Source organism: Geotrypetes seraphini, chromosome 2, assembly GCF_902459505.1.
Source record: "Geotrypetes seraphini chromosome 2, aGeoSer1.1, whole genome shotgun sequence".
Lineage (NCBI taxonomy): Eukaryota > Metazoa > Chordata > Amphibia > Gymnophiona > Dermophiidae > Geotrypetes > Geotrypetes seraphini.
This window is the reverse complement of record NC_047085.1, coordinates 189,426,842-189,447,776: the sequence shown is the minus strand read 5'-3', so window position 1 is coordinate 189,447,776 and position 20,935 is coordinate 189,426,842. Positions and strand designations below refer to the sequence as shown.

Sequence of the window (20,935 nt, the reverse complement as noted above, 5' to 3'; positions counted from 1 at the left end):
ATCAGTTAGAAACATAGAAACATGAAGGCTTAGCAGGGTTTAAAAAAGGTTTGGATACTTACCTAAAAGAGAAGTTCATAGGCCATTATTGAGATAGCTTGGGGAAATCCACTGCTTATTCCTAGGATAAGCAGCATAGAATTTGTTTTGCTACTTGGATCTAGCTAGGTACTTCCGATATGAGTTGGCCACTGTTGGAAACAGGATACTGTCTTAATGGACCTTCGGTCTGTCCCAGTATGGCAATTCTTATTTATCAATATATGCACATAAATGACCAGTATTATTGGTGTTTACTTGTACTCATGCCCCCTAAATCTACATACATTGTTGTTAGAATTAATGCTGTCTGTTTCTACTTGTTCTGATTTGTTTTAACATTTTATGTATGTAACCACTTTGTAAACTGTTTTGATATAAAACGGTATAAAAGTTTTTAATAAATACATCTTGTTACACAATTATCTACTCAGTCTGCAAAACTGTAAAGCTCTGAAGCATTTATTATATCAGTAACTGTAAAGAAAGATTCTTGCATTTCAGAATTACAGGTTTTAGTGCCTTTTCACCAGCTTCAAAAGTATATTTTTCTTTTCTTTGCCATTGCAATTAATGGTTGGTTACAAACTGGTCATAGTAATAAAATAAACATTTTAAAGAAGGGGCAACAAAGGGCAAATAGTATAAGAACATGTATGACAAATAGTATAAGAACTGTTTAACATTTGCCACAATGCCACATACTGTATATTGGAAAGGATGATATTTGTGTCTTACACTGTAAGTTTATGCACTTACCCAGAGAAATCTGTAGTAAGAATGCCGTAACTGAATATGTATACACGACTGATCTGGCACAATGTAAGATATCCCATGGCAGCCAAGAAAGAGTACCTACACACAAAACAATAGATTTTGTTTCTTTTATTTCTTATATTAGCAATCTTAGTAACAAGACAGCCTGATCCCATTCACAAAACACATCACAATCAGATAATAAAACAAACCATTAACAGAATGTTAAAAGTTCATCCTTTACCACAAGGACCTTCCTCCCAATCCACACAGATCTTCCCCATCCAGGACTTTCACATATAGAACAGACTTCTTTCAAGGCCTGAATGTACTTCACCGAAAAGCCCTCATCTCCTCAGGACACTTAATTTAAAAAATTCATATTCCCAAAGACCCAATTCTAAATTAGCGCTTTCCTTATAACAATTAGGAAAAAGCCAAGATGGTAAAATTTAGTCATACATGTTAATTTCCTTTTCTTTAGTCCGGCTGTATCATCCTGGCTAACGGGATGCTATCCTCGCTTACCAGTAAATGAGACAGAAAAATTGATTTTTCCAGTAACATCACCAGTATAAAAGGCTGGTGTTGTAGAAGGTCCCATAAAACATACCTATTCCCCATCAACCACTGCAGACCAGATCAGATGTATTCCACATATTAACAAAGGTGAACAGATTAGGAAATGGCAGCTGGTAGTTAAAATGTTAAATGAAAGAGGCTATTAGAGCCAAAAAAACATTTAAAGAATGAAAAAAAGGATCTAAATGAAGAAAATAAGAACAGACATAAGCACTGGCAAGTTAGATGCAAAGCACTGATAAAGAAAACTAAAAAAGAACATGAAAAGAAACTTGCCAAACAGGCGAAAACTCATAGTAACTATTTTTTTAGGTACATCAGAAGCTGAAAACCTGTGAGGGAATCTGTGGGACCACTGGATGAACAAGGAGCAAAATGGATGCTAAGGGAGTATAAGGCCATAGTGGAGAAACAGCACAGTTACTTACCGTAATAGGTGTTATCCAGGGACAACAGGCAGCTATTCTCACATATGGGTGATGCCACCGACGGAGCCCCGATGCGGAAGCCCCGCAAGCAGACTTGCTTGTAGAAACCAGAAGTTTCGATTCAGCCGCACCGCGTGTACACAAGTGCCTTCCCGCCCAGCACAGGGCGCGTCTCCTCAGTTCATATAGCTAGCAGAGAAGCCAACCAGAGGTGGCTGGGTTGTGAGAATAGCTGCCTGCTGTCCCTGGATAACATCTGTTACGGTAAGTAACTGTGCTTTATCCCAGGACAAGCAGGCAGCCTATTCTCACATATGGGTGACCTCCAAGCTAATCAGGATGGGATGGTGGAGTGTTGGCAACTTAGGAGAATAAATTTTGTAATACTCTCTGGCCAAAATGGCCATCCCTTATGGTGAAAACATCCAGACAATAGTGAGAAATGAAAGTATGAGCCTTGCAAATTTCCTCAATAGGTGTAAATCTGAGGAAAGCTACCAAAGCTGCCATTGCTATGACCTTATGGGCTGCGACTCTACTCTGTAGGGGTAATCCAGCCTGGCATAGCAGAAAGAGATACAAGCAGCCATCCAGTGGAGATGGCACGCTTAGAGATAGGATGTCCCAACTTATTTGGATCGAAGGAGACAAAAAGTTGAGGAGTAGTTCTGTGCGGTTTGGTGCATTCCAAATAGAAGGCCAAAGCACGTTTACAGTCCAGAGTATGAAGAGCTGATTCTCCAGGATGAGAATGAGGCTTTGGAAAAAACACTGGAAGAACAATGGATTGGTTGAGATGAAATTCCGAAACCACTTTAGGTAGGAATTTAGGATGGAGTACGGAGAACCACCTTGTCATGATGGAACACAGTGAAAGGTGGATCAGCAACTAAAACTTGCAGCTCACTGACTCTTTGAGCAGAAGTGAGGGCAATGAGAAACACCACTTTCCAAGTGAGATACTTCAGATGAGCCGTAGACATTGGTTCAAATGGAGGCTTCATCAATTGAGCAAGAATAACATTGAGGTTCCAAACCACTGGAGGTGGTTTTAGAGGAGGTTTGATAGAAAGCAGCAATTGCACTGAGATGGACTCGGATCGATGTAGACTTGAGACCAGAGGTGGATAAGTGCAAAAGGTAGTCTAAAACAGAAGATAAGGAGGAATGTTGAGGCTCCTTATCGTGAGAAAAACACCACGTAGAAAATCTAGTCCATTTTTGGTGATAGCATGTCTAGTGGTAGGGTTCCTAGAAGCCTCTAAAAAGTCTCTCACAGATTGAGAAAACTGAAGAGGAGTTATGTTGAGAGGTACCAAGTGTCAGGAGTAGAGACTGCAGGTTGGGATGAAGCAAAGATCCCCGTCTCTGTGTAAGCAGAGATGGAAAAACTGGTAGAAGGTAAGGCTCCCTGCTGCTCAGTTGAAGGAGTTCAGGAGTACCAAGTTTGTCTCGGCCACCGAGGAGCAATCAGACTTATTCTTTAACTTGACAAGAGTCTTGAAAATGAGAGGGAATGGAGGGAATGCATACAGGAAGAGATTTGTCCATTCCAGAAGAAAAGCATCTGCCTCGAGGCAATGAGGAGATAGATCCTGGAGCAGAACTGAGGCTGTGGTTGTGAGGAGCTGCAAAGAGATCTATCTGAGGCGTTCCCCACTGTGAAAAAATGTGATGTAGAGGCAAGGAATGGAATGTCCATTCGTGAGGTTGTAAAAGACGATTCAAGTTGTCTGCCAAGCAATTTTTCGCCCCTTGGATGTAGACAGCTTTGAGGGAGGTGTTGTGGCGGATTGCCCAGGCCCAAACCTTCAGAGCTTCTTTTGTTTTATAAATCTTTATTCATTTTCTTATGTTACAACAAGTGTTTCAAATAAATTCATTATAAACTTGAATAATCACACTTGATTAACTTACAGATTAATATCAAATTTAAAATTTCTTTAGAAAATCAATATTTTATAAAGTTATAATATTATGTAAGAAATCTAAATTAATATAATTATTATTGAATATAATAATCTCCCCTCCCTCTCTCCCTCCCTATCAATATTGAATGAGAAATCTTTAGTCATTTTCATATGTTACATCAACAATATAAATTCATACTAATATTTCAGAAAACTAAATTTATATAATTCTTAGTTAATATAATAATATCCCATCCCCTCCCCCCTCCCTTCTATTCAGTAATACATGAATAAAATTTTTAAATGTTATTTTATCCATATTTCATATTATAAATCTAGTATTAATATATTATATAATATTTAGAGATATGATCTCTTTTTCTTCTAATCAAATTCTATACATGGGAAAATTAATCATTCTTTACAATATTCAGTTAATGGTCTCCATATTTTTTGAAATTTATCTACATGTCCTTTTTGTGTTGCTATAGTGAGCTCCATTTTGTATATATGACATACAGAATTCCACCAGAATGTATAATTTAATCTGTCATGTTTTTTCCAATTGAATGTGATTTGTTGTATTGCTATTCCAGTTAAAATAAAAAGAAGTTTGTTATTACTTGATGATATTTGACTTTTTGCTCTCATAGTTGTTCCAAATAATATGGTATCATATGTCAAGGCTACCGGATTTTCTAACATCCTATTTATTTGGGGCCAGATTGATTTCCAGAATGTTAAGATGAATGGACAATAGAATAAAAGATGATCTAATGTCCCAATTTCAACATGACAGTGCCAGCATCTATTTGACCTAGAGCTATCTATTTTTTGTAATCGAACAGGGGTCCAGAAAGCTCTATGTAAAAGAAAAAACCAAGTTTGTCTCATAGATGCTGATACCGTACATTTTAGCCTCCAAGACCAAAGTCGTGGCCATTGAGATGCACTAATTTGGTGCTTTATCTCAATGCTCCAAATGTCTCTAAGACCATTTTTTGGTTTTTTATTTATATAATCGGATATTAATTTATACCACTGTGCAGCTTCATGACCTGTTGAATTAATCTGGAAACACAGGAATTCCAAACTGTGATAATTAGTAAGATTTTTCCATTCAGGGAACCCTACCTGAATGGATTGCTTCAATTGCAACCATTTAAAATATTGTGTTTTTTTAAGATCAAATTTATGTTGCAATTGTGAAAACTCCAGCAACTTTCCATTTTTTATTATATCATCTAAAATACGAATACCTGCTGTCATCCAGTTTTTCCAGATTATTTTGAAACCGCCTATTTTGATCTTGGGGTTTAACCAAATCGTTTGAGTTGTTGATTTACTAATTGGAATAGGAGTTAGATTACTTATATATCTTAAAGTTTTCCATGTATCCATGAATATTTTATGTTCTTTGTATAGCCTTGGCATTTTGATACTAACTACATGACTGAGACGTAAAGGAAACATGAGTCTCCATTCAAGCCAGAACCAATCTGGAATATTATCAGTGGGCTCTGGGAGGATCCAATACATACCTTGACGTAAAATATAGGCTTGATGATACCTATAGAAGTTGGGAAAATTTACCCCTCCCTCCGCAATTGGTCTTTGTAATGTCACTAAAGCAATTCTGGGATTTTTCCCAAGCCAAATAAATTTTGTCAATACCTTATTTAACTTTGTATAAAAAGAATCTTGAAAGAAAACTGGTATCATTCCCATTTGGTAACAAACTACAGGTAAGATCATCATTTTAACTGTTTGTACTCTTCCCCACCAAGATAAATGTAAAGGATTCCATTGTTCACACATCTCTGTCACTTTTTGTAATAAACATTTTTCATTAATTTTCATTGTGTCTTCTAAATCTTTTGAAATCCAAATTCCAAGATATTTAATAGTATCCTCCTTCCAAACAAAAGAGAATGTATTAAATAAACCTTTTGTACAGTGTACATTTAATGGAAGTATTTCTGATTTATTCCAATTTATCTTATATCCTGAAAACTTTCCGAATTTATCAATTAGTTCAAGCAATTGTGGAATGGTGGATTCTGGATTCCTCAAATATAATAATAAATCATCAGCATAAGCTGATATTTTGTATTCTCTATCTGAATGAGGTATACCTTGTATTTCCTTTACTTGTTGGATTGCTAATATTAAGGGTTCTAAAACTATATCAAACAGTAAAGGAGACAAGGGACATCCTTGTCTAACTCCTCTCTGTAGATTAAATTTTTCTGAAAATGTATTATTTATATATAATCTAGCAGAGGGGGAGCTATATAATGTTTGTATCATTTGTATGAATCCAGGACTTATACCAAACCATTCCATAGCCTGATACATAAATGTCCATTCTATTCTATCAAAGGCCTTTTCTGCATCTAAAGAAACAGAAAAAGTAGGCTCATTCATTTTCTTTGTTAAGTATAACATATGGAATGCTAATCTGGTATTATGAGATGAATGTCTTTGAGCAACGAATCCTGTTTGAGGCATACCTATAATATGGGGAAGAGCATTAGCCAATCTTAATGCAAGTATTTTTGCTAATATTTTTCCATCTACATTTATTAAAGATATTGGCCTATAGTTTGAAACCAATGTGGAATCTTTATTTGGCTTTGGTAAAACAATAATTAAAGATTCTGCTATAGTGCCATTTATACTTCCTTTATTAAGTTGATATTGAAAAAGATTTAATAAATAGGGTAATAATAAATTTTGAAATGTTTTATAAAATTTTATATAAAATGTTTTATAAAATTCCACTGTATATCCATCACCACCTGGAGCGGATCCAACTCTAAGGGATTTCAAAGCTGTTTCTAATTCTTTTAATGATATTGGCTCTTCCATACTTCGTTTTATATGTTCAGGAACTTTTGGACCCTCTAACATTTTCAGAAATTCTAAACCATCTTTTTCTTTATTTAAATAAGTCTCGGAAGTATAAAGAGATTTATAAAATTTTAGAAATTGTTTTAAGATAGGTTCAATTTGTGTTAATGTGTCACCTTTTTCATCTTTTATAGCAATTATTTTTGATTTCTTTTTTTTCGCTTTGAGATAATTTGCCAATATTCTTCCCGACTTATTTGAGTTTCCATAATACAATGCCTGCTGGGAGAATAAATCTTTTCTTATCATCTTTGATGAGAATTCATTGTATTTTACTTTAAGTTTTAATAATTCTTGTTGTATAGAATATTCCCATTTTTCTATTAATTTTGATTCTAAAATTTTTATTTCTGTTTCCAAATTAGAAAATTGTTTTCTATTTTGTTTATTAAGATAAGCCGAATAAGAAATAATTTGTCCTCTTATTGATACCTTAAAAGCATCCCATAATATTTCCCTAGAGATCTCATCTTTATCATTCATTTGAAAATAATCTTTCATTTTTGTTTGAAAATTCTCACAGAATATTGGATCAGCAAGCAATGTATTATCAAATTTCCATATTGGTCTATTTGTATTTTGATCTGTGATTTTAATTTCAATCCACACTCCACCATGATCAGATAATATGATTGGATCAATGGCAGCTTGTGTTACCTTCAGAGCTTCTTGACAAAGGGAGAAAGATCCTGTCCCTCCCTTTTTGTTGACATAATACATGGCGACTTGGTTCTCCGTCCGATGAGGACTACCTGATCTTGAAGAAAATGTTGAAAAGCTTTGAGAGCCTTGAAAATCGCTCCGAGTTCCAAAAGATTGATGCGACACTGACGATCCATACTGGTCCAGTGGTCCTGAGTTCAGAGACCATCGAGATGAGCGCCCCAAGCGTAGGTCGAGGAATCTGTTGTGAGGACCTTCTGATGAGGGGGCGTTTGAAACAGCAATGCTCTGGAGAGATTGGAAGAGAGCATCCACCAGCGGAGAGACTGTCTCAATGAAGGAGTGATTGCAATGTGTCTAGAAAGTGGGTCGCACACCTGCGTCCACTGAGATGCCAGGGTTCACTGATGAATTCTGAGGTGACAGCTGGCAAAAGTAGTAACGTGTACTGTGGAGGGCATGTGACCTAGTAGTACCATCATATGTCTCGCCAAGATTGAAGACACTGCATGACGGAGTTGAAGGAGAGCTTCCAGACATTGTTGCGGAAGGAATGCTCTGAATTGAATAGTGTCCAGAACAGCTCTGATGAACTGTAGATTCTGAGAGGGCTGAAGTTGGGATTTAGGAAAGTTGATTTTGAATCCCAAACTCTGTAGGAACCATGTAGTCCGTTGGGTTGCTACAATAACCCCTTGGGATGTTGAATCTTTGATGAGCCAGTCATCTAGGTAGGAAAACACCTGGAGACTAGGTTCCTTAGAGCTGCTGCTACCACCACCAGGCACCTGGTGAATACTCTGGGAGATGAATCCAGGCCAAAGGGTAGCACTCTGTAGTGATAATGCAGATAACCCACCCGAAATCTGAGATACTGACAGGAGATTGGATGGAAGGGGATGTGAGTAGAAACGTCCTGGAGATATAGAGAACATATCCAATCGTTCTGATCTATATTTAAAATGGGTCTCAGATTGCCTGTCTTCTTCTGAACTAGAAAGTAATGGGAGTAAAACCCCCTGCTCTACTGCTCCAGGGGAACTTCCTCGATGGCACGGAGACGAAGCAGAGCTTGAGGTTCCTGAAGAAGAAGGTCAGTCTGGGATGGATTGGAAGGATACTCTCTTGGAACCTGTGTGAAATGAAGAGAGTTTCCATCCCTGATTATTATGGGATGGAAGGACAGAGGCAGAAGGATGGAGGTTATGCTCTGTTAGACAGTCAAAAAAGCTGCAAAGCCTTAGGTGCAGCAGAAGACTGAGGTTTCTGTTGCTGCGGTTACTTGGAAGAGGCTCGAGTGTAAGTAGCCGCTTTGTAGCATAACACCTCTGGAAAACCATAGTAGGGCGTGAAGGTTTTGTAGGAGCTGACGTTGGCTTTGGTCTGTCAATGGAAGCAAAAGATATTTCATGATCTGACAACTTCTTAGTTGTAGCCTCTATGGATTCATCAAAAAGGCCATTGCCCTGATAAGGAATGTTGGCCAAACGGTCCTGAAGATTAGGATCCATGGCAATGGTGTGAAGTAAGGCCAAGCGGTGCAGTGCTACAGAAAAAACAGTGGCCCTAGCCGACAGTTCAAAGGCATCATAAGATGACTGGAGAAGATGCAATCCGAGTTGTGACAGAGTAGTAGTGATGTCTTAGAACTCAAAATGTCTAAGTAAATCCAGGTTCTTCAGAAAACCTGGAAGAAGATCAACAAGGAACTTGATATAGATGGCGGCCAAACTTGTACATAGTCTTATCCTCCTTTCCAGAAGGAACAGTAGCAAATGATGGGTTCCCTACAAAAAGGACTCCAGAAGGAGGGATTGGGGAGAGAATTGTGAATTCTCAAACCCGCTGCAGTGTAGAGATCTATACCTCGAGGCCAATTTGCCTGAAAGAGCAGATATAGCATAAGGAGTCTCCAGACAACGTTTGAAAACTTGTTAACCCTTTCAGGACCAAGGGACATATTTGTCCCATAACTTTAAAATCCTATAAATTTTGATTGGGATAGTCTACAGTTCTAAATTTGATATGTACGGATTCCATATGATACTGCCTTTATGTAAACAAACTGGTTCCGACATTCATTCATTAGCGTCGTTGCCAGATTGACGAGAAGATTCACTTGCCACACTGTCCATAAGCCAGAAGTTTGATTTTTTTTAAAAAAAATAATGATATTTCACCAAAAAAAATCAATTTTTTGGCATCTGCAAGCCCTTTTTACCATAAAAATGTCGTCAAAACCACAAAAATTGGCCTACGATCCTTATGGTCCTGAAAGGGTTAAGAGGAAGCTTAAGTGACTCTGCAGGAGATTGAGGGATATGCATGACCTCAAAATACTCCTTAGAGAATTTAGAACCAGCATCGAACTGAATTTCCAGATCATCAGCTGATCCGCCAAGGCCTCGAGGTGCCTCGAGCGGAGAACAAAGGTGAAGCTTCTCTGGAGAAATGACAATCCAAAGAATATGGAAACTTGGAGAAGATAATGAAAGTAGCTGACTTCTCAGTGTTCAGAAGCGGTGACCTGGAGCTTGGAGTTGGGGCCTTGAAGAACTGGAAGGTCTGAAATGAGGCCCAGATGAAGAAGGCTGTTCTTTAGAAGATCTGCGCCTCGATGGATGTCTCAATGAAAGCCTCGATCGGCAACGAGAGAGGTGATTGGAAGCAGGTCTCGAGGAAACTTTGGCCTATGTATGGAAACAAGCAACGCTGCTGGTGAATGGATAGGGCTTGAAGCTGTATATCGAAACTTGGTGGTTTGGATTGAGACATCTGGAAGCACTCCCAAAGACTCAGCTCCTTGTATGGAGTGTGCGGATTCCTGTCCAGACACTCACAAAGAATTTAATCCTTGTATAGAGTGTGAAAGTTCCAATCGAAACACTTGCAAAGAATCTACTCCTTGCATTAGTGTGTAGTAGCCAGACCAGACACTCGCAAAGACTCTGCCCCTTGCATAGAGTGTAAAGCTTCAGCTCGAGGTACAAGCAGGGACTCGACCTCCCGGGAGACTGATTACCCAGGCTGGATTACAGGAGGCATTGTCGAGGCAGAACCATATTTGCTCAATAACTGAACAAATTGCTGCTCCAACATGGTCTGATGAGAAGCCCGCAAAGGTGGATCCGCGTCTGAAACCGGACCACTTGCTGAGGCTAAAGGTTCGAAGGTGGCAGTGGTGAGGACCAGCACAGGAACCTTCTGCTGAGGTATCTTACTTGAGCAAAGCTCAGGGGAAGATAAAGCAAGTGTACTCGAGGCGAAAGATAATCCAAATGAGGACGGTCTGATGAGGCTCGAGGTCGGTGAAAGCAGGAGGACCCTCGCTGGAAGGCGGGACCGAGGTAGCACTCAAGGTCGAGGGTGTCACTGAGGAGTTCATGCTGAAGAATTTCTCCAAGAAAACTCAATGATGTTGAAGGGCTCAAGGTTAAAGAGTAGCCCAGCGCTCGCACGACTTTGGATTATAGGCAGGCCCTATTCATGAGAGAAATCGCACACTGGCAGTGGCTACACTTCTTGAAGCCCGTGACCGGCTGGGACATAGGAAGGAAGAGAGCCGCTGTGAAGCTGCGGTCGCGCGGCCTGGCCCGCCAGTTAGTCACTGAAGAAAAAATAAAAAATTAAAATAAGTCTTTTTTTTTTTAAACTGTAAAGAAAGAAAGTAACAGCGATTTGCGAAGAAAATAAACACAAACCGCGGTGAGAGAAGGCACGAAGAAATGAAGTTAAATGCAGAGAGTCAAAGACGGACTTCTCGGCTACGCAGAAAACTAAGAACTAAGGAGACGCGCCCTGTGCAGCTGACTCGAAACTTCTAGTTTCTACAAGCAAGTCTGCTTGCGAGGTTTCCGCATCGGGGCTCCGTCGGTGACATCATCCATATGTGAGAATAGGCTGCCTGCTTGAATTAATTATTAGTTTTGGTCTTTGCGGAAGATATGAGAGATTTAGAAGAACTGGAAATAGTTTTTAAGGGTGATAATGTGGAGGAACAGCACAGTTACTTACCTGGGTGATCAGAGAATTGGATAGAGGATGTGCACTAGATGTGATGTATTTAGATTTTAGCAAAGCCTTTGACAGTGTTCCACACAGACATCTAATAAATAAAGTGCCCTCGGGATGGGTCCAAAAGTGACAGGCTGGGTCAAGAACTGGTTGGTGGAAGACAACAGAAGGTAGCGATAAATGGAGATCATTCTAAGGAAAAGGATGTTACCAGTGGTGTGTTTCAAGGTTCTGTTCTTGGGCCTGTTTTTAAAATATTTTTATAAACGATATTGCTGAAGGATTGTTGGGTAAGATTTGCTTCTTTGCGGATGATACCAAAATCTGAATTAGAGCAGACACGCTGGATGGTGTGAAAAACATAAAGAAAGACCTGGCGAAACTTAAGGAATGGTCTGAAATTTGGCAGCTAAAATTTAATGCTAAGAAATGCAAGGTCATGCATTTGGGCTGTAAAAACCCGAGGGAACGGTGTAGTTTAGGGGGTGAAGAACTTATGTGCACGACAGAAGAGCAGGACTTGGGTGTGACTGTATTTGATGATCTTAAGGTGGCCTAAAAGGTTGAAAAGGTGACGGCGAAAGCTAGAAGGATGCTAGGTTGCATAGGGAGATGTATGGCAAGAAGGAAAAAGTAGGTATTGATGCCCCTCTATCAGACTTTGGTGAGACCTCATTTGGAATATTGTGGAGGCCGCACCTTCAAAAAGATATAAAAAGGACGAAGTCGGTCCAGAAGAAGGCTACTAAAATGGTATGTGGTCTTCATCATAAAGCATATGGGGACAGACTTATACTGTATACTTTGGAGGAAAGGTGGGAGAGAGAAAATATGATGGAAACATTTAAATACCTACCAGACCAGGCTTGCTCTACAGTCTGCAATTTCTTTGAGCTGTTCCTAAGTTTCTTCCTTACTATTACTCTCATCGCTTTGTAGTTTCCTTTCTTGAAGTTAAAAGTTGTCGCTGTGGTTCTCTTTCCCTTCGATATTCCTACTTCAATTTTGAACTTGATCATATTGTGATTGCTGATTCCCAACGGTTCCACTACCACCTAAAAAAGTATCTACACCTAACACTACATATATCCACTCCAGTTTTTAAGTCTGAAATGCCTAACATTAATTTGCTGCCTTTTTAAGATTCTGTTTAAGATTCTGCTTTCTATATTTCACAGCATTTTGTAAGATTCTATATGCTGTATCTCGGACCTTTTGTAAGATTCTATAAGCTGTATCTCGGACCTTTTGTAATATTCTATGTGCTTTTTTGTAAGTTTTCTAAATACTGTATCCCGGATTTCTACATATTGTAACTCGCTGACTGTGAACCGCCTAGAAGTCTCATGACTATGGCGGTATAGAAGAATAAAGTTATTATTATTATTACATAATGTAAATGCGCATGAGTTGAGTCTCTTTCATTTGAAAGGAAAATCTGCAATGAGAGGGCATAGGAAGATGTTAAGAAGTGATATGCTCTGGAGTAATCTAAGGAAATACTTTTTTACAGAAAGGGTGGTAGATGCATGGAACAGTCTTCCAGAACAGGTGGTGGAGACAGAGACTGTGTCTGAATTCATCACCCTGACCCTAAAAGACCCTAAAGGAGCAACAGATCAACCATCCAACTACAGACCCATAGCCTCAATACCACTTTATGTCAAGCTAATGGAAGGTCTCGTAGCTAAATTCCTCACCACAGCGTGCCAGATTTTAAGGCCAGATGGGATAGACATGTGGGATCTATCCGCAAAGATAAATAGGGAGGGTCTTTAGAGTGGGCAGACTTGATGGGCTGTGGCCCTTATCTGGCGTCTATTTCTATGTTTCTATGTTTCTAACTTCTTAGAAAACCACAACTTACACAGTCTGGTTTCAGAACCAATTACAGCACAGATCCCTCCTGGACACAGCTAGACAACACCTCAGCACAGGCAGAAAAATGCTGATTATACTAGATCTCACTGCAGCATTTGACCTGGTGGACCATGACATCCTACTACAAATATTAGATTCAATAGGAATCACAGGTAAAGTACACACATGGTTTCAATGATTCCTACAATCCAGGACATACAGAGTAAAGACAAACAAAGAAAAATTAGAACCATGGTCCAACCCCTGCGGCGTACCCCAAGGATCACCTTTATCCCCAACACTCTTCAACCTCTACATTGTATCCCTCGGCACCTGCCTAGACAAATTAGGCTTAACCTCCTATAGCTATGCAGACGACATCACCATTCTCCTTCCATTTGATCAACCAACGCCCTCCATGAGAGACACACTACACAGAACACTAGAAACAGTAGCAACATGGATGAAATTGTTTTCTGTCGATTTTTAAACATGCCTTAGGTTTCTCATATGATTTCTGTATTGTTTTGTTGATTTGTGGCTGCATGGTACAGCTTCTGTCTATCATAATTCTCAGAAGTTTTAGAGTGGGTTGAATGGGGTATGTGATAGAGTTTATTACTAGGTTTGTTATGGTTGGGGGTTTTGTTATTATCGAGGAGTATGAATTTTGTTTTGTCTGGATTCAGTTTTAGTTTGCATTCTCAATATTTCTTCTAACACAAATTTTTGAGGCACACCCACTCCCTCCTTCCCAACCAGCTCATAAAATTCAGATCCTAACTAACAAAAATTTCTATTGTCCTTTGATACTCAACTTTAGGAAGTCAATATGGGGACAGATTAATACCATACTAGAATCAGATTCCATTGACGTATGAAGTTGTCATATGTGGGATGATATTGCATCTTAAACCCTCATTGGATAGATATAAATGTCGGCTTTTCCTTATTATGACCATGCAAATGGTTACTCGTAATTGAGACCACCTTAGTTTTACTTTTTGGTGGGCGAATTTATGCTTAAGTTATAAATATGAAAAGATGAATGCGGACATGCTGGGACATACTAAGCTATTCTAGTTAGTTTGGGGCCCAATTAAGTTTTTTGTGGATTCATTATAGTTGTCTTATCTTTATTTCTGTTGTTATAATACACACACATCCAGGGGAGAGGGGGTATATCTTTTGTGTGGTTTATTATTCCCTGATGAAAATGTTGGCTGGAAGAGGGGGGTTTATTTTTGTATTGATACTGATTGATTATAAGTGCTTATTTGATTATTATTATTTGCATGTATATTGTATTGCACTTTTTGTTGGCTCTGAAAACTTAATAAAGATTTTTTTTTTTTTAATTTCAAAAGCCAGCTTTGAGTCACGGTCCGTCTCAAAGTCATCAGCCCTCAGCTGCCGAAATGCTCTCATTTTCATTTACTTCATTGTTAAGCAGCAACAGCAGAGCAGTAGGACAAAAAAAAAAAACATTCTAGAATTTTCATATCAAAATCTTATCTTTCAATTACAAACATTTAGGCTCTAATTAAAAATATAGGAGTACTTACCTGTGCACGTTGGAGATGCTTGCATGGATCATTATGCTATAGCATAGTACCACCATTATAAATATATGCAAAGAGTACCTTCAAAAAATAAGAAAGTTATTGTTATGTTACATTTGTATTGAATGTTAAGAACATAATAGCCTTCCTGGAAAAAATAGCCACTTTATAACGTGGAGACAAGACATTTTTTTAGATATATCAGTGATAGGAAGAAGTGCAAAAGTGGCATTGTGATACTCAAAGATGAAGGGGAGAAATATGTAGAAGTTTATAAAGAAAAGGCTGGTAATGCTTGAAGAATGGTCTGTAATTTGGCAGCTAAAATTTAATCTAAGAAATGCAAGGTCATGCATTTGTGCTGGAAAACCAAGAGGGAACGGTACAGTTTAGGGAGTGAAGAACTTAAGTGCTTGACAGAAGAGCAGGACTTGGGTGTGATTGTACGTGATGATCTTAAAGTGGCCAAACAGGTTGAAAAGGTGACGGCGAAATCTAGAAAGATGCTAAGGTGCTTAGGAAGAAGTAAGCCAGTAGGAAAAAGGAGGTATTAATGCCCCTGTATAAGACTTTGGTGAAACCTCATTTAGAATATTGTTTGCAACTCTGGAGATTGCACATTCAAAAAGATATAAAAAGGATGGAGTCAGTCCAGAGGAATGCTACTAAAATGGTATGTGGTCTTCATCATAAGGAGTATGGGGAAATAATTTAAAATCTCAATATGTATACTTTGGAGGAAAGGTGGGAGAGTGGAGATATGATAGAGGCATTTAAATATCTATATGGCATAAATGCACGAGCTGAGTGTCTTTCATTTGAAAGGAAGCTCTGAAATGAGAGGGCATAGGATGAAGTTAAGAGGTGATAAAGCTCAGGAGTAATCTAAAGAAATACTTTTTTTTACAGAAAAGGTGGTAGATACGTGGAACAGTCTCCAGGGAGAGGTGGTGGATACAAAGACTGTCTGAATTCATGTATGGGATGGGCACGTGGGATTTCGCAGAGACACGAAGAGATAATGGTTACTATGAATGGTGTCACCAGCACTCTTAGGGCAAGCAGTCCAGGAATGCTGGGACAGTAATTATACCCTTGTGACCTGAGGTAGGGTTCACAAGGAATGTCAGGATACCCACTTAGCGTTTAAGGATTTTCACCTAAAAGTCAGAGGAGTCAGAATGAAAATCCGGACTGGATTTATTAAGTTCCACAACAGGAAAATGCCACCACACTTGGTTCAGGATTCTTTAAATAAATCAAGAAGCTTTCACAAAAAGAAAGAAAAACAGCCTTAATGTTCTTGTCACATATTGTAAAGTCTTAAATCCAGACGGCCCAAAAGAAAGTAAAAGAAAAACTCTGTACTCCTGAGTCTTAGCTTTAAAGTTCTTTGCTGCAATAAGCAGGAAACACAAACAGTCTTTTTGTTTTTGAAAAAAAACGAAGTTTGTTCAAAAGGAGCAGTGTCACCGCACTGCTCTATTTCAGCCGGAAGTAAGGCTGGCCAGCCAGGTGGTGTGCTCCACGTGCTGTAATATGCCACATAAAGAGCCCTCAATCCCACCTCAAACGTGGGGCTAAATTCCCCCACCACACTGGCAAAACAAACAAAAGCAAAAAGTCCCAAAACAATTCAGTATCCCCAAAGTCAAATGGAATTGCTGTACCTCTTAGTCAGGCAGGCAGGGAACTGCTTTGGAGACGTTTATATCCATGGGTTGTTCTTCCAGGATTGGTTCAACTCCCAATTCCATGGCCTGTGGACTCTCAGAGCAACTGGGAGACAGAACAGCATCGGCTTCTCCAAGCTCCATACCTTCAGGCCATTGAGGGTTCTGCAGAGCTCCTAGTCCTGAGCTAGCCAGAGGGAACTGTTCATGGGACTGGTTTCCTCCTCTCCAGCCCTCCCTCTCCCTTACTAACCGTTCAGACCTTAGGTTCAGGAGTTTACAGCCCCGCCCAACCTCCCCAGCTGAAATGCATTTCCGGTTGGAAGCCTTGGGCAGGAAAGGGGGAGGGGAAGTCTGGAATTCTACCCCCACACTCCCTCTGCTGGAATTAGAGGAAATGTCAGGCAAAAAGCTACCTTGGGGTTTAAACTGATGAGGAAGGGAATTACCTGTCCTAGCCACCGGCTTTGGACTAGGACCAACCCTAGCTGGCATACCCTGCATATCACAATGGGCAAACTGGATGAGCCATTTGGCCTTTATCTGCCATCATATTTCTATGTTTCTAACCTCATGTCATTAATTTTAGTACCCACTGGTCTGTGGTAAGGATTCCACATTGGTAAAAGTAGGTGAGATGGCCTGCTATGGGTAGAGTCTGAGGATTGGGATGGTGACTACTGGGGAGATGCTGAATTGAATGAGACAGTCAAAAAGACTGTTGGCTTTTTTGGCTGAAACTTTTGAGTCCTTTGCTGTCTGGGGCATCATTGAGGAGATGCTCTAGATCAGTGTTCTTCAACCACCGGTCCGTGGACCGGTGATGGTCCACAGAAATTTCCTGCCGCCACAGGGCCAGCACACGCATCATGCCCAAAACTTTGTTCTTCAACTGCCGATCCATGGTGCGATCAATGCGGCGTTATCTTCAAGCCAGCTCCCTCTTCCTCACTGATTCAGTGCACAAAGCCACAGGCAGTGGCTCCTACGCACGTGCTGCGCCTAAACTGGAAGCCTTCTCTCTGACACTGCAATGTCAGAGGGAAGGCTTCCAGATGATGCACGGGACGCGCAAGGAGCTGCTGCCCACATCTATGTGCACTGCATCAGTGAGGAAGAGGGAGCCGGCCTGAAGATAACACCGGGGGGGCATAAAATGGTCAGGCGGGAGCAGGCCAAAAGGTAAGGCATAGCATGGAGGGAGGGAGACAACAAAAGGTAGAGGGGAATGATTTTCGTTTTGAATTTAGTGATTGAATTATGTCAATTTTGAGAATTTACATCTGCTGTCAGTGTGCTTTGTGTAGTTTAATTTTGTGGTTAACCATTATGTGTTGTTAAAAAGATTATATTGTGTATCTGTGAAAAATGAATGGAAAAAATAGTGTTACAATTAGTACTATTATGGGGGCGGGGTCTGGGGTGGAGATTGGGTAGAGATGGGCGGGGTCTGGCCCACGACTTAGACCAGTGTTCTTCAACCGTTGGTCCACAGTCCGATGCCGGTCCACAGAATAATTCTTTTATTTCTGCCGGTCCATAGGTATAAAAAGGTTGAAAAACACTGCTCTAGATGAGGTGGAAGGGGGAACATACCGACGCCTGGAATAGTAAGAAGGCCTCTTAGCAGTATAACAGCAATTGATAGGTAGTGATTTAGCAAATTTTGATCTGGATAAAGTGGACATCAACTGCTCATGCCTAGTTATCTTTTGGGTGGCCTCTTCTATTATGTCCCCGAAGAGCTTTTCCCCTAGACATGGAATGTTAGCCATGCGGTCTTGGATGTTGGGATCTAAATTGGATATCCTATCCTATATCTCCCGCCGAGTCGCACAGTCCTCAGACACTACTACCCATCCACCCCAACCCTGCAGTGGAAGAGATGCCTACTCTCCCACTGTGTTGCACAATCCCCCGACACTACTACCCAACCCCTGACCCCACAGCAGGAGAGATGCCCACTCCCTCCCACTGCACAATCCACCGACACTACTACCCCACCCCCTAACCCGCGAGAGATGCTCCCCCCATGCCGACAACCCTTACCCCTCCATATCTTATTCATGAAGTCCAGCCAGAAGGATGCCTACCCGCTCCGGCTGGCAGGCCTGCCTCTTACAAAACGGCAGGCCTTCCCCTTCCCGGTGCATCATGGAATGCACAGGGGAGGGACCTAAGGCTCTGATTAGTCCAGGCACTTAAGGTCTTTCCTAGGAGGGGCCTTAAACACCTGGGCCAATCAGAGCCTTAGGCCCCTCCCTGGCGCATCACAGGATGCAAAGGGAATGGCAGGCCCGCCATTTTGTAAGAGGCAGGCCTGCCAGCCAGAGTGGGATGGAATCCCTCCAGCTGGACTTTATCAATAAGGTAGGGAGGGGCAGAGGGGTCGTCGGGAGGGAGTGGGTATCTCTCCTGCTGCGTAGGGAAGAGGGGTAGTAGTAGTGCTTGGGGATTGTGCGACGTGGCAGGAGGGAGTGGGCATCTCTCCCATTGCAGGGGGGGAGTAGTAATGTTGGGGGATTGTGCGATGTGACTGGAAAGAGTGGGCGTCTCTCTCGCTACCAGAGGTGGGTGTCCGGAGGTTGTGCGAGCATGGCGGAAGAGAGTGGGCATCTCTCCTGTCAATCTTTGATTTTTCTTTTTTTAATATGCGGGTGTAATCTGCACATATGCTGATCGCTACCACCAGCAACTCATCTCATGTAAATTTAGCAAGCCTACATGAACATCTGCAAACCTCACTTGCATGCAGGGTCTTTTGAGAATGACTCGCCTTTTTTAAATCGTTCCAACAGCAACATCGGTAGCAGACCATCGGATTTTACCGTTAAATTTTTAGAAACTTCCCCCTAGTACCAGCAGGAGCAAAGAAGCATGCTAGAGAGGCTGTGCTCAGGTTCAGGGAAGGATAGTGGAGATAACACTACAGTAGTACTCAAGTGTCTGCAATTAGAACAGACTGTCTCTTCCAGTCCTCGGGCAGCATGGAAATTATTTCATTTCGGTAGCGTCAAGTTGGTGAGGACAGGTATAGAAAATCAAAGGAAAAAAATTTTATGTATTTTACTGAAGTATATTAGAAGGGAAGAAAATGCCTATTTAAAAAAAAAAAAAAAATTTAATGCTTTGAGTTTAAGCTTGATACTTACCACCCAAAACAAAAGACCACAAAATAGACACCAAAAAGGATGACACATGCATGGCGTGGAGTGGTTTTACTGGGGCTCATGAAAATACGAAACCAAACAGCAGCAACCAGTGCGAACAGCTGGCAGGCTACAAAATTGACCTAGAAAAACATAAGAAATATTTAGCTCCTAATGCTAAGCATTTATATACCATAATATCTTCACTGTATTATACAGAGTACACAGTTAAGGTGCAGCACACTTTCCACAACGCATTTACAATTTAAAAAAATATATTTCATTTTAGTATATATGTATGTAATTTATGACGTGCCCGAAGGCTCAAAAATAAAATCTGGTCAAAAATTAATATTTTTAAACCAGAGGGAAAGTAAAGTAAGAAAATGGAAATAATGAAAGAACAATAAAAATAAGCAAAAGGAAGGCAGAAAAATCACAAAGTTTGACGCTCTTGGAGAAACTCCAAAAAACAAAGCTTCTCAGCTCTATGGAAACTGAGAACTGATGGTCCCACAAGCCGATATCGAGCGGGAAGGCACCAGTGCATGTGCAGTACAGGCAGACTCGAGACTTTTCAGTCTTAAAAAGTGACAGTACATGTCTGTACCAAGCTCTATGAATGACATCACCCACATGTGAGAATATGCAGCCTGCTTGTCCTAGGATAATAAAATTGAGCTGAGGAAATGACCAATAGGACCAGAATATGTTGTTTGGGTTGAAGCCTGAACCTAGAAGATGTTCCCCATGTGATTCATTTCCTCCAAACTTGGAAGGCATATACTATGAAAACATAAATTATATGTCCTACCAGGAATTCACTGCTAGCTTGAATTAATAAGCAAACACAAACAAATGTAAAGATGTGCATATAACTGCGAGAGCATAACAACGAAAAATTCTGAATATGTACTTTAATACAGTACGTTCTCACTATTTGTAGCAGTATAGTTCCCATCTCTGTGAACCATGAATTTGCGAATAATGAAACATGTCTATAGGAAAATGGATGTTCGACTCCAGCCATACATGTGCTTCCTCAAAACCACTGAAAATGAACAATGGATCCTAAAGGAAAAAAAGGGTTCGGTTCCTGCACAGGACAGCACTTGACAAAAACTATATAGAACATTCAGAACATTGCAAACATTTTTTTTCTAATTTGCAGAAGAAAAAGTGAAAGCAAAGGAAGCCGATTTTTAAATGTGCAGGTCCACGAACACGCCAAAACAAAAGAAACAATCCAACTAGTCTGAAGTAAACAAGTGATAATTTAAGTCATTATTGTTGCTAAGGAAAATTACTAATGAAGTACGATGAATCAGAAACCATGTGACTTGAATAGAACCAACAGAATATTGCTGAAAGCAGTTATTAACCGTA

General features: G+C 40.2%; 1 protein-coding gene across 3 annotated transcripts in view; it reads right to left on the bottom strand.

The window, feature by feature from the left end:
* Nucleotides 1-20,935, bottom strand: part of MBOAT1 (membrane bound O-acyltransferase domain containing 1) — a 178,464-nt gene that overhangs the window by 126,636 nt on the left and 30,893 nt on the right. For all 3 annotated transcript variants that reach the window (XM_033934564.1, XM_033934565.1, XM_033934566.1), the window contains 3 exons: nt 19,553-19,692; nt 14,731-14,808; nt 799-894 (listed from right to left, as the gene is read on the bottom strand). In XM_033934564.1, the coding sequence (XP_033790455.1) occupies nt 799-894; nt 14,731-14,808; nt 19,553-19,692 (314 nt within the window). The remainder of the gene's footprint in view (nt 1-798; nt 895-14,730; nt 14,809-19,552; nt 19,693-20,935) is intronic.